Source organism: Aspergillus aculeatinus, assembly GCF_003184765.1.
Source record: "Aspergillus aculeatinus CBS 121060 unplaced genomic scaffold BO66scaffold_72, whole genome shotgun sequence".
NCBI classification, from domain to species: Eukaryota; Fungi; Ascomycota; class Eurotiomycetes; order Eurotiales; family Aspergillaceae; genus Aspergillus; species Aspergillus aculeatinus.
In genome coordinates this window covers 36,113-58,610 of record NW_020291541.1, presented here as the reverse complement: position 1 = coordinate 58,610, position 22,498 = coordinate 36,113, and the positions used below count along the sequence as shown (strand labels likewise).

At 51.0% G+C, this 22,498-nt stretch overlaps 6 protein-coding genes across 6 annotated transcripts; 3 read left to right on the top strand and 3 right to left on the bottom strand.

The window, feature by feature from the left end:
- The first annotated feature begins 274 nt into the window (after positions 1-274).
- Positions 275-2,097, top strand: BO66DRAFT_395919 (pyruvate dehydrogenase (acetyl-transferring) subunit E1 beta). Its single transcript, XM_025648340.1, has 5 exons — positions 275-381; positions 453-710; positions 779-902; positions 985-1,271; positions 1,332-2,097. Exons 2-5 carry the CDS (start codon positions 460-462, stop codon positions 1,801-1,803), a joined length of 1,134 nt encoding a protein of 377 aa, XP_025498653.1. The 5' UTR covers positions 275-381; positions 453-459; the 3' UTR covers positions 1,804-2,097.
- BO66DRAFT_463373 (putative C2H2 finger domain protein) lies at positions 2,019-3,334 on the bottom strand (the record flags this gene model as incomplete). The annotated part of the gene is made up of 3 exons (XM_025652404.1): positions 2,019-2,905; positions 2,987-3,013; positions 3,311-3,334. 3 exons carry the CDS (start codon positions 3,332-3,334, stop codon positions 2,294-2,296), a joined length of 663 nt encoding a protein of 220 aa, XP_025498652.1. The 3' UTR covers positions 2,019-2,293.
- A 214-nt stretch (positions 3,335-3,548) lies between these two features.
- On the top strand, positions 3,549-7,592 carry BO66DRAFT_423914 (putative N2,N2-dimethylguanosine tRNA methyltransferase). Its single transcript, XM_025650137.1, has 3 exons — positions 3,549-3,927; positions 4,013-4,671; positions 5,374-7,592. The coding sequence occupies exons 1-3, from the start codon at positions 3,696-3,698 to the stop codon at positions 7,420-7,422; spliced, it is 2,940 nt and encodes a 979-aa protein (XP_025498651.1). The 5' UTR covers positions 3,549-3,695; the 3' UTR covers positions 7,423-7,592.
- A 507-nt stretch (positions 7,593-8,099) lies between these two features.
- BO66DRAFT_335341 (trifunctional fatty acid synthase subunit FAS2) lies at positions 8,100-13,795 on the bottom strand (the record flags this gene model as incomplete). Its single annotated transcript, XM_025644238.1, has 3 exons — positions 8,100-8,210; positions 8,265-13,210; positions 13,273-13,795. The coding sequence occupies 3 exons, from the start codon at positions 13,793-13,795 to the stop codon at positions 8,100-8,102; spliced, it is 5,580 nt and encodes a 1,859-aa protein (XP_025498650.1).
- Positions 13,796-13,965: 170 nt separating this feature from the next.
- Positions 13,966-14,876, bottom strand: BO66DRAFT_229552 (uncharacterized protein). Its single transcript, XM_025642750.1, has 2 exons — positions 14,327-14,876; positions 13,966-14,041 (listed from the first exon to the last, which is right to left on the bottom strand). The coding sequence occupies exon 1, from the start codon at positions 14,785-14,787 to the stop codon at positions 14,422-14,424; it is 366 nt and encodes a 121-aa protein (XP_025498649.1). The 5' UTR covers positions 14,788-14,876; the 3' UTR covers positions 13,966-14,041; positions 14,327-14,421.
- A 458-nt stretch (positions 14,877-15,334) lies between these two features.
- Positions 15,335-22,436, top strand: BO66DRAFT_395916 (tetrafunctional fatty acid synthase subunit FAS1). Its single transcript, XM_025648339.1, has 3 exons — positions 15,335-15,555; positions 15,704-21,587; positions 21,644-22,436. The coding sequence occupies exons 2-3, from the start codon at positions 15,795-15,797 to the stop codon at positions 22,109-22,111; spliced, it is 6,261 nt and encodes a 2,086-aa protein (XP_025498648.1). The 5' UTR covers positions 15,335-15,555; positions 15,704-15,794; the 3' UTR covers positions 22,112-22,436.
- Positions 22,437-22,498: the final 62 nt, after the last annotated feature.

Below are 22,498 nucleotides of genomic sequence, written 5' to 3'. Positions count from 1 at the left end.
ACTCGAACGAGGTGAGGATAACGAAAGTAGTACGTGAGTGATGAGACCGAAAAAAACGAATACTCTGTTGAACTCCGTCGTAATGTCGGTGTAGTAGTAATTAGCTATTGTACTATACTTAACTCCGCCAATGTACAAACAACTCCGAAGAGTCAATACTCCGGGAAAGCCTTATCGCCGATGGTTCCCTTATCGGCAGTCACGCGGAAGTTCCACGGAACGGAAGAAGGCGCCGGTGAGAATATTAACTTAGTCAGCCAGCCCGGGCCCAACAGTCTTTCTCGAAGCTCTCACCAAAAACCACATCTCTCATTGAACGAAAGATTCCCGTGTTGGACAAGTTACGAGGCTCTTCAAGGTGCTGTCCGATTGCTTCTTCTAGTCTGTATCCCTTCTCTCGCTTGACCTAGACCATTGATCACTTATTCTAATCTCCTCGTCCAACTCTCCAGTTCGGCCATGGCTGCTCCCCGACTTTTCCGCCCAGCAGCTCGTCTGCTTTCCTCGCGCCTTCCCTCAACTCCTCTTCGCCCGGCTTTCTCGCAAACTACCTGCACACCTTCCGTCCTGCGCTTCCGGGGTTACGCCACCGAGACTGGTACCAAGGAGGTCACAGTCCGTGATGCCCTGAACGAGGCGCTCGCGGAGGAGCTTGAGGGCAATGAGAAAACTTTCATCATGGGCGAGGAAGTCGCGCAGTACAACGGAGCGTCTGTAAACCCCTTTTTCATCAAATTTGCTCGAAGCTCCCCAGTCTGACCTGGCTCAAATCTTACAGATACAAGGTGACGAGAGGTCTGTTGGACCGCTTCGGTCCGAAGAGAGTCATCGACACCCCCATTACGGAGGCTGGCTTCACTGGTCTCGCTGTCGGCGCTGCTCTTGCCGGCCTGCACCCCATTGTGAGTCTCGATCAATGGAAGCTAAAGGCGAGCAAACGCCTGAAGCGCGTGCCTCACTAACTTGCCTCTTTCTTCTTTCTAGTGCGAGTTCATGACCTTCAATTTTGCCATGCAATCCATCGATCAGATCATCAACTCCGCTGCCAAGACGCACTACATGTCCGGAGGAATTCAACCTTGCAACATCACTTTCCGCGGGCCTAATGGATTTGCTGCCGGTGTTGCTGCTCAGCACTCTCAGGATTATTCTGCATGGTACGGTAGCATCCCTGGTTTGAAGGTTGTTGCTCCCTGGAGCGCCGAAGATGCCAAGGGTTTGCTGAAGGCTGCCATTCGTGACCCCAACCCCGTTGTTGTTTTGGAAAATGAGTAGGTAATCCATGAACAACCATCACACCAACTTTTGTCAGTGCTGACAGAGGTCGACAGGCTTCTGTACGGTCAGGCCTTCCCCATGAGTGAGGCCGCCCAGAAGAATGACTTTGTTCTTCCCATTGGCAAGGCTAAAATCGAACGCCCTGGCAAGGACCTCACAATTGTTTCTCTCTCCCGCTGTGTCGGCCAGTCGCTCAACGCCGCTGCCCAACTCAAGCAGAAGTACGGTGTGGAGGCTGAAGTCATCAACCTTCGTTCTGTTAAGCCTCTTGATGTGGAGACTATCATTCAGTCCCTCAAGAAGACCGGCCGTATCATGTGTGTTGAGTCCGGTTTCCCCATGTTTGGTGTCGCCTCTGAGATCCTTGCTCTCTCCATGGAGTATGGCTTCGATTACTTGACTGCACCCGCTGTCCGTGTCACTGGTGCTGAGGTCCCTACTCCCTACGCCGTTGGCTTGGAGCAGATGAGCTTCCCTCAGGAAGACACCATCGTTAACCAGGCCGCCAAGCTGCTGCGCTTGTAAGATAGTCCGGTCTTCATGAAGAACAAGCGCTGTTGAAGAACAACCACAGATAATAAAGCCTCGTGTGCCTAGCACCCTGTGATTGTTGCCAATCACTCCCAATATTCCATCTCGCCCTGCCTTCCCATCTGATCTGAATTTTGTACGACTACACAACAGAACCAATTCCAATTTGCATTGTTAGACAACAACTCATGATGACCTAGTTCCTATAGATCTCTTCATGCGCTGATGCTTCAAGAATTCTTTTTGTAGTTGTCCAGTCACCAAAATGTACCGTGTAAATGAGGATGCCATGCCTTATACACGTTGATATTCACAGTTAGGAATTAGCTCTACCAGTATGGTGGAACGAAAAGGCCGCCTGCAGAACATGCTATGTTAAACCGCAACCACGAGTGGAGGGACAGGGGACATACTATGGGTAACCGAACACCACCTAAACCATATACAGTCATATGCCTTGTAAAGTTTGAAGCGTTGCATCTATTCAAACAATTTCTATTCCAGCTCGATTGTCCGTCCTACTCCCAGCACATCCGTGGTAGCAACCTGTAGGGTGATAAGGATTATAATAAATCTCATCACCGGCTTCGCATTCACTATCGCTTTCCTCTTGTCTATCTTGGGGACTGGGACGTTTCGCTGTCGTTTTCCGAGTGTGACTGCTCGAGTATGCGGATTCCGGCTTAGTGGAGTCTTCATGATCATCGTCATCCCCTCCTAGAACGTTCTTCTTGGTAGGCGCACCTGGGCCGACGGGTCCTTTTACTGCCGTAAAGGAGCTTTTGAAACCTCCTTTCTTGAAGCCTCCCCCGCCGTCAGAGTTGAGGCCGTTTCCACCACCTATTCCGGTTGTCGAGGGACTCTTTTTGTGGGTGTCTAGTACCCTTAAGCCGGCTTCCGCATCAGCTTTCCGCTCTGCTCGTCTTGCTTTCTCCGCAGCGTTTGGATCCCGGGAAAGCTGTTTGAGATCCTGCAGGCGCTTGCGGTGCTGATGATCATATGATGATATATGGGCTTCATATTCGGGGTGGCGGGAGTAGGATTTGTTGCACAGTGTGCAGGTAAACGAGTTCAAGGCTGAGCGCGCCGAATCAGTCTGGTAAGAAGCAAGTCGGAGACGCTTGTCAACAGAAGGCGACGTGGTAAGCAAGGCATTAATAGCCGGGGGGGATCATACCTTGGGGGTAGGATTGGTGAAGCCGCGCTATCGAAGGAAGTTTCTGTCAGAAAAAAAGCCCTGTCTTCGATTGCTCAAGGATCGCTCCCCGGATCAAGACCCGTTAGGAAGGAGAGAGGGTGTCGCGGGCACTTGCAGGCGCCATCTTGGAACAAGATGATGATAGCGTAAGAGCACTGTACTCTGGATCACTGGCGACTGCAACCAAGTGGGAAATCTGCCAAGTCTATCTCAAAATCTGTGAGCACTGTTGGAAGGGTAGCGCTAGTATGGAAGGATGTCGGAACTCGCTCTCTGATGGATGTATGCATGAGTTCGCATTACCATCATCGTAATCAACCCAAACATGTATCAGTAGGAAATACGGACCGACGTCAGACGATACCTTCACATTCTGTTTCGTGCTGTTGCCGGAAAAAGATACCCGTCACCGGTCGGTTCGGTTCGGTACGCGTAGTTTAAAGCCAATCATCGTGCTACAAATTATGCATGTAGTGAGTACTGTACTGTACAGTACAAGTACTGTACAACTATTCCAGCTTTCATCCCAACGTGACGTCTGTTTTCCCTCTCCTTCTCGAAATTGGTCACTGAAAATGGAAATCGCCCACGTTTACCTTAGTCCCACGGAATAATGTGTTGAATCAATTGATATCTCCCTTTTTTGCATTGCCACACATATCTAACTAATCCCGGTGCTCTTGTCGCCATGGCGTCTGCCCCAGACGGCCTCTCGCACAAGCCGGAGGACATCGACACCCGGTCACTCATTTCCATGCGAGAAATCGACCCTTCTCCGGTGGAGGATGAGTTCCCAGGCCTTGAGCGCGGCGAATATTCCCCGGAGTTGCAAGAAGCGTCTCAAGATTCATTGGGCCGGAACATAAGCGCACCGTCGTCTCTCGGCCTAGGTCTCCGCGGGCATAGCTGGGATTCATGGCGTACGACTCCTCTGTTGCCTTTTCATCTTAGCCTTCCGTCGCGATTGACCCTGCGTGGACTAATGCCTTGCTTTCTGAACCTCAGTATCTGCATTTCAACGATACTCGACGTATCCGCCTAGCTTATTTCTTGCTCTGCACGTTGCTAATACCTCAATACTTCCTCTCGCGACCCGCTCCGTAAGCGCAAGCGAAAATTATCTGTTGCTCACCAGGCCCCTCTATCAATCCCCGTCACTCGAACATGTTGTTCTGACTGTGCCGGTTTTGGTTCATGTCCTTTCTGGCATCGCTCTGCGCAATATCCGCTCCTCACGGCGGGCCCGACTCTATGGCGCAGAAACCCGGTCCCAGCGGTATGCGCTCACGTTCTGGCCACGGATGAGCCTGCAGGCACGCTTGGGGTATTCACTCATTCCGTTACTTGGTGTGCACGTCCTCGTCAATCGTATTAGTCCGATCCTGGTCGACGGAGGAAGCTCGGGAGTGGGGCTGGGCTATGTGGCTCACGGCATTGCGCGGTCTCCGATTTTCTGGAACATATATTATCTTGTTTTTGTCGCTGTTGGGGTATGGCATTTTGTTGGTGGGTGGGCTTCCTGGATGGGCTGGAAGGTCACAACCCTCCGGAAGCAGCGCAATTCAAAAAAGGGGTCTCTCGAGGGTTACCTTGGCTATACTCGAAGTGAGCAACGATGCCGCAGACAGAAGAGAATGTGGTGGACTGTAAATACGATTGCTGCAGTGGGAGCATCGATCTGGCTGGCTGGCGCTCTAGGAGTCATTGGCCGTGCCGGTCAGGGCTCTGGGTGGGAAGCCAGTGGATGGAACGATATCTACAATCAAGTTCCCATCATCGGATCCTGGATATGAGGAGTACCTGCTTGTTCATGGATTCTGTGTATGAGATTGAATGCCTTTGGACACAATGCGACCTGGAAAGGCGTAGTAATAATAATAATGATGATGATGATGGCAATGATAATGACAACGATGGTACAATAGATCCCCATGTTCCAAGTGCCTGACATGAACGTTGTCTTACATAGACTCTCTTTGATCGGGCTCAGGTTGCTGGGTATCCTGAGGTGTAAGAGTGGCCCCCCCCCCCGGGCCTTTTTCTATTTTTGCGCGCGGCGCCGGGAGCTCGTACCATTCAAACTCGCCCCGCGGGGAGAAAAGAAAAATCTACTTCTCCCAGAATATCCATTCTCTCCCTACTTCACTTGTTCTCTGTGACGTTCAGGTCAGTCAATGAGCCTTTTTCATTTTGTCCTTGCTCGTTTTAGACCCGTCGATTGTTTTTCTCAATCTTCAGTACCTACTGTTCTGTCAATCTCGCTTCTGCGCCCAACGGTGAATACGCCAGCCCCCGTTCGGCGAAATCATCCGCCCCAATTCCATACCGAAGTTCGCGCCATGGACACCTCGGAGCAATTAATCCAGTACGCTGGCACGGACTTCACAGCTGTAAAAGAAGGAAAAGCGTATATTTTGAACCCTCCCTCTCAAGACGCTGCCTCCAAGGCCACGAGGAAGGATCTCAAGGCTGACGATGAATCTCAATCCGTTTTCTACAACCCTATTCAGCAATTTAACCGAGACCTTAGCGTTCTTGCAATCCGGGCCTTTGGGGAGCATGTCTTAGCTGTGAAGAAACAGAAGGCGGAAAAGCGAAGACAGAGGCTAGCAGAAAGTGGTGGGACAAAGAGTAAAAAGCGCAAGCGAGAGGACGAAGCCAACCAGCCAAAGGACCAAAGCGAACAGATAACTGAGCCCGCCGCTGCAGCAGTTCCCGACTTGCCTTCGGAAGAGATCATTGCGCCGTCATTCACAATCCTAGATGCTCTTTCTGCTACAGGCTTGCGTGCGCTACGTTATGCCTTGGAGATCCCATTTGCTTCCTACGTTGTTGCAAACGACCTTTCAGAATCTGCTATTCGATCAATGAAGACAAATATCGAATACAACAAACTCGAAGACCGTATCCACCCCAACCTAGGAGATGCACGCGTCTTCATGTACAGCCTTTTGGAGCAAGATAAGAGTCAGGACGTGGTGCCCCACTCCGGCAAATTCGATGTCATTGATTTGGATCCATACGGCACTGCTTCACCTTTCATGGACGCTGCGGTCCAGGCAGTAAAGGATGGAGGCCTTCTTTGTGTGACTTGTACTGATGCAGGAGTGTGGGCTTCGCATGGGTATCCTGAGAAGGCTTTCGCCTTGTATGGTGGCGTCCCGGTCAAAGGACCGCATTGCCACGAAGGGGGACTGCGCTTGATCCTACATTCGCTTGCCATGTCTGCCGCCAGATATGGACTTGCAATTGAGCCCCTATTATCTCTATCAATCGATTTCTATGCGCGAGTCTTTGTCCGGGTTCATCGCTCCCCTGCCCAGGTTAAGTTTGTTTCTGGAAATATGATGACGGTCTTCAATTGCGACGAGGGCTGCGGGGCATGGTCAACCCAGCCTCTGACGCAGACCAAGCAGAAGCTTGACAAAAAAGGAAAGCCTTTTCCTCATTTTGGCTTTGCGCAGGGTCCAACTTCAAACTCCCGTTGCGAACATTGCGGTTCGAAGATGCATGTAGGGGGCCCAATGTGGGCCGGTCCACTTCACAACCCACATTTCATCCAGAATATCCTTGCTATGCTTCCTAAGCTAGACCGAGATGTTTATCAAACTGTTGATAGAATTGAGGGCATGTTAACAACGGCACTCGAGGAAGATTTGAACTTCGACATTGGCGACGCCAACACATCACAGAAGCCTACCAATGCACCGGCGCCAGGGGCCGAAACTGCTGCCATTATTCCACGGGTTGACCCCGCCTTGAGTGACAAAACCCCATTCTACTTTAGCTTGAGTGCGATATCGAAGGTTCTTCGTACTGCTACCATTTCCATCGATGCGATGCGCGGGGCTCTTCGACATTTGGGCTACCGAGCGACTCGCACCCATGCGAAACCAAACACAATTCGGACTGACGCACCCTGGGATGTGATTTGGGAGATTATGCGGGAATGGGTCAGACAGAAGTCCCCGATCAGGGAGGGCGCTCTCAGACCCGGAAGTCCTGGGGCTGTGATCATGTCGAAATGCCGAAAGGTTCCCACAGATGGCGACAGCGATCAGCAACTGCTAAATTCGTTGAAGAAGGAGCTTCAGTTGGTAATGGAGCAAGAGCACAATATTACGGATGTAGTTAGCAGGCTTGAAGCTGCTTTGACACGGGCCGGTGCCCATCGAGCGTCAGGAACTACATCGGTACGCGATACACAGAACAATGGCCATCACGATTCCAGAACGTCTATTTCTGGACAAGGGCTCCGAGTCAAAGCCGCAGCTAGAATTCATCCTAGCACTTTGGAAGTGGTTTTTGATGAGAGTTTAGGGAAGGAGCTTTCAGCGAGAAAGCGTCTTGTTCGATATCAGCTTAACCCTCGGGAAAACTGGGGTCCCTTGAGTAGAGCATCTGGTAGAGGGTAGGTAACCCCGTTGGTTCTGGCCCCCTCTTTTCGCATGGTCATTAGGCAATACGTTATTATATGATAGTGAACTTCTTCACTCTGAACAACATCTGCAGCATGAGTTAGGCCTATCTTTCATAGGAGAGGGGCTATTGATAAATCCTTCATTGACTGTCTTCGCATTGTCAAATACTGTAGGTTCTAATTAGAAGATGTCAGATTCTATACCATTACATGTATCAGTACTTCGAAGTGACACCTGAGTAATATTGACAAATACAAATTTGAGTTAAGCATGTCGAACAGGATTGAGTATTCAATTGCGAGTATCAAGAGCGGGAAATTCTATGTGTACTATATCGGGCGATTTGAGGTCTCAGAGGTAAGGTGTAAGGAACGTGTTCTCAATTCTCTTGGTGGTTGGTGGAACTGACTGAATTATCAACATGGGAAGCAGCCTGGTAACCGCGTTGCCTCACGTGGCCGGATTACTTCAGCTATGCCGACATACTACCGTTGCTCAAGATATACTCCTAAAGCTGAAGAAGGCAAAACACTTCAAAGGAAGATCCGGCTGGTTCGCCAGATGAAAGCCAGGCTTGGATTGATCTAACTATATGAATATGTGGTCAAGAAACGTAGACATGATTCAGACACTCCGATTACATCAAAGCAGCTTGTTCGCTCGCCGAAAGATCAGAATTTCGACACAGCAACCGCGACAGCCTGCGTATCACTGTGGCTGATGCTAACACTGACTTGCTTGACACCAGCCTGCTCGGCGACTTCAGCAGCAACACCATGAAGCTAGCAACATGTTAGCGTCAGACGCGAAGATGACAGGTTGGAAGTGGTACTTACTTGGACAACAGGCGCACCAGTTGAATCAGTGACGATCTCAATGTCCTTCAGCGGAGAGCCGGCGCCCTTGCTGCTAACGCCCAGAGACTTGAAGACCGCCTCTTTGGCACTCCACCGACCAGCAAACGATGCACGGGGAGATGGTGCCTTCAGGCAATACTCTCGCTCGCTAGCAGTGAAGTTTCGCTCGATGAAGGTTTCATTTTCGATGTTGAACCCCTCAATGTTCTCAACGTCGACACCCACCTTCGAGTCCTCGGCGGCGTTAGCTTTCGCAAGAGACTCAATCATCGATCTTGTACTTTCAGTTCCCTTGTCACTAGCCTTCGGAGGGACTGCAGGGAACTTGAGTTCCGATGTTTTCTTGTCAACCGCGACGCGGTAATCGGGGTTGAGGAAGATCTTGCTCTGTTGAGAATCTTCATAGGGAGCTTTGTCTTTGGCAACGAAAATGCTGTTATTAATGAGACCGTTGTGGAAGTAACGGTAGGCCTTCTTTTGTCTGGCCTCAACCTTGGCCTTGTAAGTCTGGAACTGTGCCCGGTCCAGAGTTGCGTACAGGTACTTGGGGTGGATTCCAATGACCTGGGCACCCTTCTGACCGAAACCGAACGATGTGACTGAGAAAGCGTTGATACCATCAGTCTGGATGCTACGGCTGGGATAAACAATGTAATCGAACTTCTCCATGACCTTGTCCACGTTATCAGCATTACGGTTCCCTGGAACCAAGCCACTGTCAAGAACCTGCAAGCAGCCGTTGAACATCCAAGCACCGGCAGCGCCCTTGGGATGTCCGGTGAGATACTTCTGGAAGATACCCAGCAGCGCATTGCCCTTCTTGCGTCCCAGATGCTTCATTTGCTGGCAAATGACATCAGATTCGTTTTTGTCGTTGGCCACGGTAGAGGTACCGTGGAAGGATGCAACACCAATGTCGTCGACAGTAAGGCCCCAGGTAGCAAGGGCGCCGCGGAGAGGGGCGATACGGGGGTCTTGCTTCCAGAAGTTGTTGCCAAGACTAAACTGGGCATCCTTCTCCTGTCGGACAGCTTCTCGCTCAATGTGCCGAGCCCGCTCCTGCAGATAGTCCGACTCATCGAATGGCTCAGAGCTCTGGGACTTCATGGCCTCCACCTCCTCCTGGAGGTAAAGCAGCTCTGATTCTTGCCACTCCTTGATTTGCTTCTTACGCAGGTCAAGCTGGCGCTGGCGGTATTTGATATCCAACAACGGCGACGGGTACTTGCCAGGGTTCTCTCGTGCGGTGGTGAGAACACCCTGACCGGGGGCGGGGACGGATCGTCCAATCTTGTCCGTGGCGGTCGTTGTCAAGGCAATAATACCGTAGATGGGTACGCCCATGTCCAAAGCCAGCTGGGCGCTCATAATGAGTTGCATACCACAACCCTGTGACTCCATGAAACCCGCACGCGTGGTGGTAGTGGGGCGCGACATCTCCTGCGGGGTACGGCCGTGGGAAAATTCATCCTCCGCATTGCTGGTGGCCTTCATGTTTGCAAACTCATATGATCCTTCTTCCTGGAAGTCGTCGAATCCACCAACAAAGCAGACGCGAGCTTTGCCTTCCACAATCGTCTCATAACCGATATCAACAGATTCAACTGCCGTGGCACAGGCACCAACAGGGGTCTTGATCGGACCAGTAGAGGACAGAAGAAGCATATTGACCCAAGCGCTCATAGTATTGATGAAGGATTCCTGCAGGATATCCTTTTGGAGGGGCTTGTCCAGGTAACGGTCTTTGTACATGCCTCGTAAGGCGTGGGTGCCTCCAATACCGGAACCAATGCAGTTACCGACCTCAGACAGGTGAACATACTTGTAGAATTCGTAAGGGTCGGTGACACCAGCAGAGAGCATTGCTTCCGCAGTACAGACAAGAACAAACAATGTGACTGGATCAACCTGTTCGATGATGTCGTCTGGGATACCGTAGCGCTTGGCGTCCCAGCCAGTGGGAATCTGGCCAGCAACGAGACGATCGAACTGGAGGGCCTTAGGAATAAGCAATGTAGCCCCCTTCTTGAGGCGCACAGTGTACTCTCCCGATTCGGGCAGTTCAAAGATTTCAACCTTGTCACCATGCTCGCGCTTGAACTCTTCGGCAGTTTCCTTGGATGCCTCGAAGGGGTCAAGATCTTCCTGGATGACAATTTCTTGGAGAAGTTGCTTCTTCTTGGGATCATATCCCTTGAACAGCTCAGGCTCGATCAGTCGAATGCCCGAATGCTCCAGAATGTGCTTCTCATATTTGGGCTTGACGTCCTTGTCGTCCACAGGCTCGCCAGTCTTAGCGTCAACCCATCCTGAATAGGCTTTGCCCTTGAGAGGACCATTATGGTGTTTGATTAAACCCATAATCCAGGCCATCTCGACGCAGCCCTCAAGGGAAAACTTGCCGTACGCCTCCATCTCCCAGCGGGTACGGGAGTTACCCCAGGGGCCGACCTCTGAAAACCCAGTGACAACAACCACCTTCTCAAGGTTGACCATGCCCTTGAGGTTCTCATTGAGGGGCTGAACATCCTTCTCCCAGTCAGGGAGTTGCGGGAACTGGAATTTGATATTGGCACGGGGCTCGGCGACCACTCTTTTGTAAAGGACCTCGCTGTCTTCTCCGTTGACAACCTTATTCTCGATGGCGGTTTCCTTGATGACTGCTTGGCGGACATCACTGGTCTCCATGATGTCAGTGCGGAGCCTCGTCATGAGGTCCTTGAGATCGGGGATGAACTGAAGACCGCCGTTGAGATCAGCCCAGACAGGATCAAGCTGGCATAGGTTGACAATAGCGGGTGCCATGAGACCAAGAAGGTTGAAGGCCATCTCTTGTTGTGAGAAGGTGCGGACACCGAGCTTTTCAACGCCCTCAGCAACCATGTTGTTACCGCTCATCAATCCTGTGCCGCGCGTCCAGCCAATAACAGCACCGCAGATGGTCAAATAGTTGCTCCAGTTCTCCGAGTACCAGCGATTAAAGAGAGTCTCCAGAGCCAGCTTGGACTCCGAGTACAGTCCATCATTTCCGAAAGTGCCGTGATTGGGAGACAAAGGAAGGATGACTTGTGCTGGGCGGGTTTCAAAGCCATTGGTTTGTTTCTGTGTCTTAATGCTACCAAGAAGTCGGAGCAGGTTTGTGAGCATGATGCGGTGGGCCAACTCAGACTTCGAGTCGATCGAGTCGATCTCCCGACCATTTTCCGGGATGGCAGCAAATGGGACAACGAAATCCAGATCCCAGCCAAGACCCTTCTTAGTGTCGTAAATATAGTCGACCAGTGCTTCGACATCCTGTTTGCTACCTTGGTTGAAGGGCACAACGACGAGTTGAGAGCCACGAGCGCCATAGCGGGCGTACATGGCCTGATAGTATTCAGTGACCTCACGGGAGAATCGACTCGTTGTGACAATCACCTTAGCACCACCGCTGATCAAGCCCTGCAGCACCTCAGCACCGATGGAACCGGCACCAGCTCCAGTCATGAGAACATTCTTGCCTTGGAATGTGAGACCAGATCGAGCTGCTGACTCCAGAACGTCGAGGTAAACACCGGTGAGCTTCTTGTTATAATCCCAGCCGTGTTCGTTCTTCTTCTTCAGGTGCAAGAAAGGGATGGTCTCAATTTTGCCCGACCGAGGGCTACCATTGCGCTTGACACTGTTTCTGCCAGACTTCTTTCCGTTGTTGTTCTCCTGTGGAATGATCTGATTCTCATTCATGCTCAGGGCGCGGATAACCTCTTTATAGAGAGCGTTGAACTGCAGCTGTGAAGACTTGGAGAGGCGGTGCTGCCTGCGGATCAACTTATAGACACTGCGTAGGTCATCTTGCACTTTGGCGCGGTTGCTGTACTCCGAGATGGGGCCGCCTTCAGCCATCTGCTTAACATAGTGCTCTAATTTGCGGGCGCTGGCGCGAGGGACTTCCTTGTAACCAACCTTTCCTCGGGCATCGACAGTGGTTTGAGGTCCGGTCGGAACAGCAACGTCCTTGTAGACAGGAGCAGCGTCAAGAACCTCCTTGCAATTCTCAATAAGTTGCTCACCAAGCTCCTTTGCAAGCTGATACGTTTCACCCCTTTCAGTGGGGCAGTTGTCGATATGATACTGCATGAAGTCTAGAAGGAGAGGATTCGACCGGTTCATGATACGGATGCAACGGCTCACAATCTCCCTATCAACAACCTTGAGCCTTCCAAAGATGATGTCGTAGTACATGCTCAAAGCATCTTGGCGAGCCCAGTTCCAGGAGGAGTCGTAGACACGGGCCTTGAGAGGATCGAACGCTGGCTCAATGCCAGAGGCATAGAAGTCGCCATGTTCGGCTTGCCAAAGGTCTAGCTGCGCTTGCAGCGTCTTCTGAGTCTCTTGGGAGTTGATGAACGCCTTTTGACCAGCGCGCAGATCCATTTTCAAGTAGCGAGCAATGAGTTCCAACTGCTGCTTGAACAGGGCGCGTTGATCCTTCGTCAGGGCATCGATAGCGGCGGGATCCATGAGCATACCGCCGGCGCCGGCGCCGCCATCACCTCCAGTTGTGGGAGCAGACAGACTTATGCCAGCACTGGCAGCATACTTATTAGTCACATCGTCAAGATAACCCTTGGCATCGGGTTCCGAGCCGATACGAGACGGCGGCTCCATCGTAAGCGCAAGGAGGAGCACACCGTCCTGCCTGCCGGAACCCAGACCCCATCTCGTCTCCAAGTATTTGCGAACGGCAGTGATATTGAATCCACCAGGCATCTTCGACGATACCAAGCGGGCAATGAGAGAAGAGGATTGTTTACCCAATTGACCATTGAATGTGGCCTGCATGGATGCACCTAACTCATCCAAGGGGGTATCCTCCGGCTTTTCAGGCGTAGAGCCAAACTCCTTGCCCAGATCTCCGAGAATTTCATTTTGTAGTGTGGATTTACCTATTTGCAACAGATTAGTATGAATTGAAAGCATTGCTCAGGTGATTCGTGCTGGTACCCACCTCCGACAAGATCTTTGATGGCCTTGCTCAGAGGCACATCGGACAGGCTCTTCTTAAGCTTCTGCGCCACCAATGTCCTGAGGACATCCACTGCTGTGACAGGAGCATCCTCGATTGCTGCGGCAGGTCCAGCACTAGGCGGAGCAGCGGCTGCCACAGGAGCAGCAGCAACAGCGGCCTGCGCAGCCGGGGGCGGAGTCCCAGCAGCGGGCTCTGAAGGAGTGTCTGCCTCCTCTTCCACAGGGTCGACATCGTAATAAATCTCCTTCGCATCCTTGTTATAACAAAGTATTTGGCGTTGCACGGAGGTAGCGGCGTCGTATGCTTCATATTTCGAGGCAAGAGTCCGTTTTGCCATACCACCCAGTGTATCCGCGGGGCCAATTTCAACAATCCGTTCTGTCCGCTTCTCTGCAAGTATGACATCTTGCGTTTCGATCCATCTCACTGGCGAGGCAAACTGGTAGGCCAGCAGCTCAACCAGCAGGGTGTGGGCCAATTCTTGCTCAATTTCGGGACGCATATTGTTGATGGAAATGTAAGGATATGCCCACGTAGAGATGGGGTATGGAGAAGGTCAACTTCAAGCGGTTGTACCAGGATAGGAATTGGTTTCAGTCTCTGCCTCAATTGGTTGGGGAGAAGTGGCGGCCAGGCAAAGGATGAACACCAGAAGAAAGTTGAGGGAAGAAAAGTGTAGGTCGGAGTTAGGGCAACGGAAGGAAGATGAATATCATTAAAGTGATAATATAGGTTGGTTCAATCCTAACTAGAGATATGAACAGGTCAGTCTAAATGATGTCAATGCAAATCGTACTCTAATTGAACCTTCAAATGTTTTTATTTCTTTCTTGTGTTCTCGCGCCACTCAAGTGCTTGAGCAGGCAACCAAGCGGGTGCGGGAAAGGGAAGCTGGATAGGAAAATGAAAATTGATCCACGGCAGTTCCGGGTGGGAATAAAAAATACTCACCCCCAGTTCAGGACCACTATCAGTGGGGGTAGAAGAGGGAGGGGGGGGGGGGAGAAAGGATGGGATGAATTCGCCGACTGACCTCGATCCAGATATGTGCCAAAGAAAGTGGATGAGAATCGAAGCGATCAACAATTAAATTCCAGAGAAAATACACTAATACGATTGTAAAGAATATTATTTGAACGCCTGGGAGTTAGGATGGGAGGAGAGAGGGGGGGGGTGACGGAAAGGTTGGCGATACTTAGTATGTAGCGACGACAACCGGAAGGTTACCAAAGTATTATTGTAGCTGAGAAATGGGAAGGGACTTTGAACTGAGCCTTTCCCCCCGCCCTTCTCTCTTACTTTCTTTTTTTGTTTTTTTGGGTGAGTGTTGGGGCGGAAGTTGACTTTCATACGGTACGGAAGCATTGCATGAATTCCAGCAGGCTTTCGGAGCCGAGAACAAGCATGGAAGACGAACATGCAAAAAAAAAAAAGAAAAAAAAAAGGAAAGAACCAGCTTACAACGACAGTGTATGATTGGTCCACAACCATCATAAGAATTGCAATTGAGTCAGACCTGACAGGTTGAATTCGGCAGCATAGTAGGTACTTGGGTATATGATGCTACAATAACTACAGTGCTGTAGTACTAGGCAGTATGCTAACTTAACTACTAGGTAACTACATTACTAAGTACTCAATAGATCTGTTGGTGAAGATTGGATGGTGATTGCTAAACCATCACTGCATTCATCAACCTTGTTGAATGGTCAGGAATGGTCAGACATGGTCAGGTATTGTCACCGCACCTTCAGGTCCAGCCCAACCATTTCAGAGTTTTGGGGAGGTGCGGCCACCCACCATACCGAATTCGGTCAGTTCCTATTCAACCAGCCTACGTCGGCGGATCTCTTCCTCCGCCCAGCCGGTTCAACAGTGTGCACAACCGCCCTATCTCGGCGCCGGGATTCCAAAATTATTACTAGTACCGCAAGGTGCTGAACCACTCTCCCGAGTCGTGCTCTCTGATTGCCCATTCAAGGCTTCAATTCCATCCCACTCCCTTCTGTTTATTCTACCCTCTCCTTCTGCTCTTCCACTGTCCCCTCTCTCCCCCCCTCCCCTCTCTTTCCTCCCCTTCCCCCATATCGTAATACCTTTTCCCCCATACCTCTCTTCCTCCTCCAACCTTCTCTTCCTTGTCTTTACTCTTCTACCTTCCTCCTCCTCCGGCGGCCGCCCCTCCTCTATCTATCCTGTACGACGGGACCGGCTGTGGTTCCCTTGAGTTGAGGTTTATTTCACATTTTCTGATAGAAATAGGTAGGCAACACACACACCCAAAGAAGAAAAGAAAGAAAGAAAACCAGACTATGTGCCCATACACACTTTTTCTCCTCTCATTCCATTGTCTGCTCTCACTTCCTGGCACGAATTTTCATTTCCCGATATATATACTTATCGATAACAGAACCTACGCACTTTTCCGTTTATTATTTTTCTTCCCCGACGCCTTCTTCGGCCTTTCGCTCATAGACTTTTAACGACACGAGAACTACAGGATGTATGGAACATCTACCGGCCCACAAACGGGCATTAATACCCCTCGCTCGTCACAGTCATTGAGGCCACTTATTCTGGCTCATGGCTCGCTTGAATTCTCTTTCCTCGTCCCGACGTCGCTTCACTTCCATGCATCGCAATTGAAGGATGGTTTCACAGCATCATTACCACAGCCGACAGATGAGCTTGCGCAAGACGATGAACCCTCCTCGGTCGCCGAACTGGTCGCAAGATACATTGACCATGTTGCACGGGAGGTGGAAGAGGGTGAAGACGATGCCCAGGGCACCTACTTAGAGGTTTTGAAATTGGCATTGAACGAATTTGAACGGGCCTTTATGCGTGGCAATGATGTGCACGCTGTTGCTGCTGGTCTTCCCGGCATCACCTCGAAGAAGGTGTTAGTCGTCAAGGCCTATTATGCCGGTAGAGCTGCCGCTGGGCGGCCTACCAAACCCTACGATTCGGCCCTCTTCCGAGCCGCGTCAGATGAGAAGGCGAGCATCTATTCAGTGTTTGGGGGACAAGGTAACATCGAAGAATATTTCGATGAGTTAAGAGAGGTTTATAACACCTACCCCTCGTTCGTGGATGATCTGATCACGTCCTCCGCCGAGTTGCTTCAATCCCTTTCGCGTGAGCCCGAGGCCAACAAGCTTTATCCTAAAGGACTGGACATCATCCAGTGGCTCCAGGACCCGGATTCTCAACCTGACACAGATTATCTTGTGTCCGCACCCGTCAGCTTGCCGTTAATTGGCTTGGTTCAGCTAGCACATTTCGTTGTTACCTGCAAGGTCCTCGGTAAAGCACCCGGTGAGGTCCTCGAAAGATTCAGTGGAACCACTGGCCACTCGCAGGGAGTGGTCACCGCAGCAGCAATCGCCTCCGCCACTTCCTGGGAAAGTTTCCAGCAGACTTCTAAAAATGCATTGACCATGCTTTTCTGGATTGGTCTTCGCAGCCAGCAAGCCTATCCGCGTACATCTATTGCACCCTCGGTTCTACAAGACTCGATTGAGAATGGAGAGGGTGCGCCCACTCCGATGCTGTCTATCCGAGATCTCCCAAGAGCAGCCGTGCAAGACCACATTGATATGACCAACCAGCATCTTCCCGAGGACCGCCATATTTCTATTTCCTTGATCAACAGCGCTCGCAACTTTGTTGTTACTGGACCTCCCTTGTCTTTGTATGGTCTTAATCTGCGCCTGCGCAAGGTCAAAGCGCCCACAGGTCTGGATCAGAACCGTGTTCCTTACACCCAACGCAAGGTCCGCTTCGTCAACCGATTTCTCCCTATCACCGCACCTTTCCATAGCCAGTACCTGTACCCGGCCTATGACCGTATCCTGGAAGACCTGGAGGACTTGGAGATATCCCCCGGATCACTCGCCATCCCCGTTTACGGGACTAAGACCGGTGATGACCTGCGCAAGACCAGTGAAGCCAACATCGTACCGGCGTTAGTTCGCATGATAACCCATGATGCTGTCAACTGGGAGCAAGCCACAGTCTTCCCTGGTGCCACACACATCGTTGACTTCGGACCCGGTGGCATCTCTGGCTTGGGTGTCCTGACCAACCGCAACAAGGATGGAACCGGTGTTCGTGTGGTACTTGCGGGAGCTATGGATGGCACCAACGCTGAAGTGGGATATAAGCCTGAGCTATTCGATCGTGACGAACACTCCGTTAAGTACGCCATTGATTGGGTCAAGGAGTACGGGCCACGTCTCGTAAAGAACGCGATGGGCCAGACTTTCGTGGACACCAAGATGAGCCGACTGCTAGGAATTCCGCCGGTCATGGTGGCCGGAATGACCCCCACCACTGTTGCTTGGGATTTTGTTGCTGCTACAATGAACGCCGGTTACCATATCGAGCTTGCGGGTGGCGGTTACTACAATGCCAAGACCATGACTGATGCTGTGACAAAAATTGAAAAGGCCATCCCTCCCGGTCGTGGCATCACGATCAACTTGATTTACGTCAATCCTCGTGCTATGGCATGGCAGATACCTTTGGTCGGTAGGTTGAGGTCTGAAGGCGTGCCGATCGAGGGTCTGACTATTGGTGCCGGTGTTCCGTCCATTGAAGTGGCGAATGAATACATCGAGACTTTGGGGATCAAGCACATCGCATTCAAACCGGGTTCCGTTGATGCTATCCAACAGGTAATCAATATCGCCAAGGCTAACCCAAAGTTCCCTATCATTCTTCAGTGGACCGGAGGCCGTGGTGGTGGTCATCACTCATTCGAGGACTTCCATCAGCCAATTTTGCAGATGTACAGTCGTATCAGACGTCATGAGAATATTGTCCTTGTGGCAGGCAGCGGCTTCGGTGGCTCCGAGGATACCTACCCCTATCTCTCCGGCACCTGGTCATCTGGCTTCGGGTACCCGCCGATGCCTTTCGATGGCTGTTTGTTTGGCAGCCGCATGATGATCTCCAAAGAGGCTCATACATCGAAGAATGCCAAGAAGGCCATCGCAGATGCACCTGGCCTCGATGACAAAGATTGGGAGAAGACATACAAGGGAGCCGCAGGAGGCGTGGTTACTGTCCTGTCTGAAATGGGTGAGCCGATTCACAAGCTAGCCACTAGGGGTGTGTTGTTCTGGCACGAGATGGACCAGAAGATTTTCAAATTGGACAAGGCCAAGCGCGTCCCGGAGCTGAAGAAGCAGCGCAATTACATTATCAAGAAGCTGAACGATGATTTCCATAAGGTCTGGTTCGGCCGCAACGCTGCTGGCGAAACCGTTGACCTCGAAGACATGACCTACACTGAAGTCGTCCACCGCATGGTAGATCTCATGTATGTCAAGCATGAGTCAAGATGGATCGATGAGTCTCTGAAGAAGCTTACTGGCGACTTCATCCGCCGTGTTGAGGAACGCTTCACTACAAGTGAGGGCCAGCCATCTCTTCTTCAAAATTATTCTGAGCTGAATGCTCCCTATCCTAATATTGACAACATCCTGGCTGCCTACCCTGAGGCAGCCACTCAGTTGATCAACGCTCAGGACGTTCAGCATTTCTTACTACTCTGCCAGCGTCGGGGACAGAAGCCCGTTCCCTTTGTACCTTCCTTGGATGAGAATTTCGAGTACTGGTTCAAGAAAGACTCTCTCTGGCAGAGCGAGGATTTGGAGGCTGTTGTGGGCCAGGACGTCGGAAGGACATGTATCCTCCAGGGTCCCATGGCTGCCAAGTTCTCAACTATTATTGACGAGCCTGTCCGGGACATCTTGGACGGTATCCATCAGGGTCACGTGAAGAGCCTGATCGAGGATGTGTACAACGGAGACGAGACGCAAGTGCCTGTCATCGAGTACTTTGGGGGACTGTTTGACAGAACTGACGATGAGCAAGATATTGACGGCTTAACAATCGCGGAAGACGGTGACAAGATCACCTACCGCTTGTCATCTTCTCCCTCGGCGGACTTGCCTGGTTTGGATCGCTGGCTTCGTGTCCTTGCTGGCTCAGCGTATTCCTGGAGACATGCGTTGTTCTTGGCAGACGTGTTCGTTCAGGATCATCGTTTCGATGCCAATCCCTTGAAACGCATAGTCGCACCCGTCGCAGGCATGTACGTGGAAATCTCGCATCCAAATGACCCATCCAAGACGAGTATTATCGTGCGGGAGCCTTACCAATCCGGCAAACTGGTCAAAACGGTCGAGGTAAAGATGAACGACAACAATCAAATTAGCCTTACTCTTTTTGAGGGTAGGACCGCGGAGGCTGCTGTCGTTCCCTTGACATTTCTCTTCACGTATCACCCTGAGGCAGGGTACGCACCCATCAGGGAGGTCATGGAAGGCCGCAACGATCGCATCAAGGAGTTCTATTATCGTGTCTGGTTTGGCAACAAGGATGTTCCTTTCGATACACCGACGACTGCCACTTTCAACGGTGGACGTGAGACAATCACGTCGCAAGCTGTAGCTGACTTTGTTCATGCTGTTGGCAACACTGGTGAGGCTTTCGTGGACCGACCTGGCAAAGAGGTGTTCGCCCCCATGGATTTTGCCATCGTTGCCGGTTGGAAGGCCATCACCAAACCTATCTTCCCTCGTACCATCGATGGTGACCTACTGAAGCTGGTTCATTTATCCAATGGATTCAAAATGGTTCCTGGGGCTCAGCCATTGAAGGTCGGGGACGTCCTGGATACTTCGGCTCAAATCAATTCGGTCATCAACCAAGACTCCGGCAAGATGGTCGAGGTCTGTGGCACTATTCTCAGAGATGGCAAGCCGATCATGCATGTTACCAGTCAGTTCCTGTACCGTGGTGCCTACCTGGACTTCGAGAACACCTTCCAACGCAAGGACGAGGTGCCTATGCAGGTTCACCTTGCATCAAGCCGAGATGTAGCCATTCTCCGCTCGAAAGAGTGGTTCCGCATGGATGAAAGTGATGTCGAACTGCTGGGCCAGACCTTGACTTTCCGCCTTCAGAGTTTGATTCGCTTCAAGAACAAGACCGTCTTCAGCAACGTTCAGACTGTAGGTCAGGTGCTGCTGGAATTGCCGACGAAGGAGGTCATCCAGGTGGCTTCTGTGGATTATGAGGCAGGTACATCTCATGGAAATCCTGTGATTGATTACCTCCAGCGCAATGGTACTTCCATCGAGCAGCCAGTTTACTTTGAGAACCCAATCCCCCTTAGCGGAAAGACTCCGCTGGTTTTGCGTGCTCCTGCGTCCAACGAGACCTATGCTCGTGTCTCGGGCGACTACAACCCCATTCATGTGTCCCGGGTTTTCTCCAGCTATGCTAAATTACCAGGCACCATCACCCATGGTATGTACACAAGTGCTGCCGTTCGCAGCTACGTTGAAACATGGGCCGCAGAGAACAACATTGGGCGCGTGAGAGGTTTCCATGTCTCGCTAGTGGGCATGGTCCTACCCAACGACATCATCACTGTCAAGTTGCAGCATGTCGGCATGATTGCGGGTCGCAAGATCATCAAGGTTGAGGCTAGTAACAAAGAGACCGAAGAGAAGGTCCTTCTTGGCGAGGCCGAGGTGGAGCAGCCTGTCACCTCCTACGTGTTCACCGGACAAGGATCCCAGGAGCAGGGAATGGGTATGGAACTCTATGCCAGTAGCGCGGTTGCAAGAGAGGTCTGGGATCGCGCAGATCGTCACTTCATCGAGAACTACGGTCTGTCAATCATCGATATTGTCAAGAACAATCCCAGGGAACTCACCGTTTACTTCGGAGGCCCCCGGGGTAAAGCGATCCGTCAGAATTATATGTCAATGACCTTTGAAACTGTCAACGCGGACGGGTCCATCAAGTCGGAGAAGATCTTCAAGGAAATCGACGAAGAGACTACATCTTATACTTACCGCTCACCGTCAGGGCTTCTCTCTGCGACCCAGTTCACACAGCCTGCCCTTACATTGATGGAAAAGGCAAGCTTTGAAGACATGCGTTCGAAGGGGCTTGTCCAAAGAGACAGCAGCTTTGCTGGTCACTCTCTTGGTGAATACTCGGCCCTGGCAGCACTCGCTGATGTCATGCCCATTGAAAGCTTGGTTTCAGTTGTCTTCTATCGTGGATTGACAATGCAGGTGGCTGTGGAAAGAGACGAGCAAGGTCGCTCAAACTACTCGATGTGTGCCGTTAACCCGAGCCGCATCTCGAAGACCTTCAATGAACAAGCCCTTCAGTATGTCGTAGAAAATATCTCGGAGCAAACTGGTTGGCTTCTGGAGATTGTCAATTACAATGTTGCCAATATGCAATATGTTGCTGCTGGTGATGTAAGTGTCTCCCCGTCTGATCGTCGATAGCTCGACATTGCTGACCTCATGACTAGCTACGGGCGCTTGACTGTCTCACGAATCTACTCAACTACCTTAAGGCCCAAAACATTGACATTCCCGCTCTTATGCAAAGCATGTCCTTGGAGGACGTCAAGTCGCATCTCGTCAAGATGATTGACGAGTGTGTGAAGCAAACAGAGTCCAAGCCTAGGCCCATCTCGCTTGAGCGCGGCTTCGCCACCATTCCCTTGAGAGGTATCGACGTACCATTCCACAGCACCTTCCTTCGATCTGGTGTCAAGCCTTTCCGATCATTCCTGCTCAAGAAAATCAACAAGACCACCATTGATCCCAGTAAGCTGGTCGGAAAATACATTCCCAACGTTACAGCAAGGCCATTTGAGATCACAAAGGAATATTTCGAGGACGTTTACCGTCTCACAAACTCGCCCAGAATCGCTCACATCTTGGCCAACTGGGACAAATTTGAGGAGGGAAATGAGAGCGCGGGTCGAAGCTAGAGATTTAGAACGTTGTTATAGTACATAGGCTTTATTCTTGTCATCCATTCTAATCCAGCTTATATTTTCCTGTTCCTGAATGAGTGGGCATGTCTTCTTGATTAGACTTACATATTGGTGGATCATCTGCCAGCTATTTTTGCATCAGTTGCCAGTGTTGAGAGATCATTATAGGTGCCAGATGTCCAGGAAGCTATTTCATAGAGATGTGCTATTGACGCCTCGTGTTTTTGTCGGCGTTCGTGAGCATTCTAGCCAAATGATCCAATGCAGCTACCAGGCTGCTTCACATGTTAATATCTCAGACAATTCAACTATTAAGAACCACCAGGGGATTAAGAAATCGCTCTATGTTGCGCGCCTGAGTGCCTCAAATCGCTTACAATT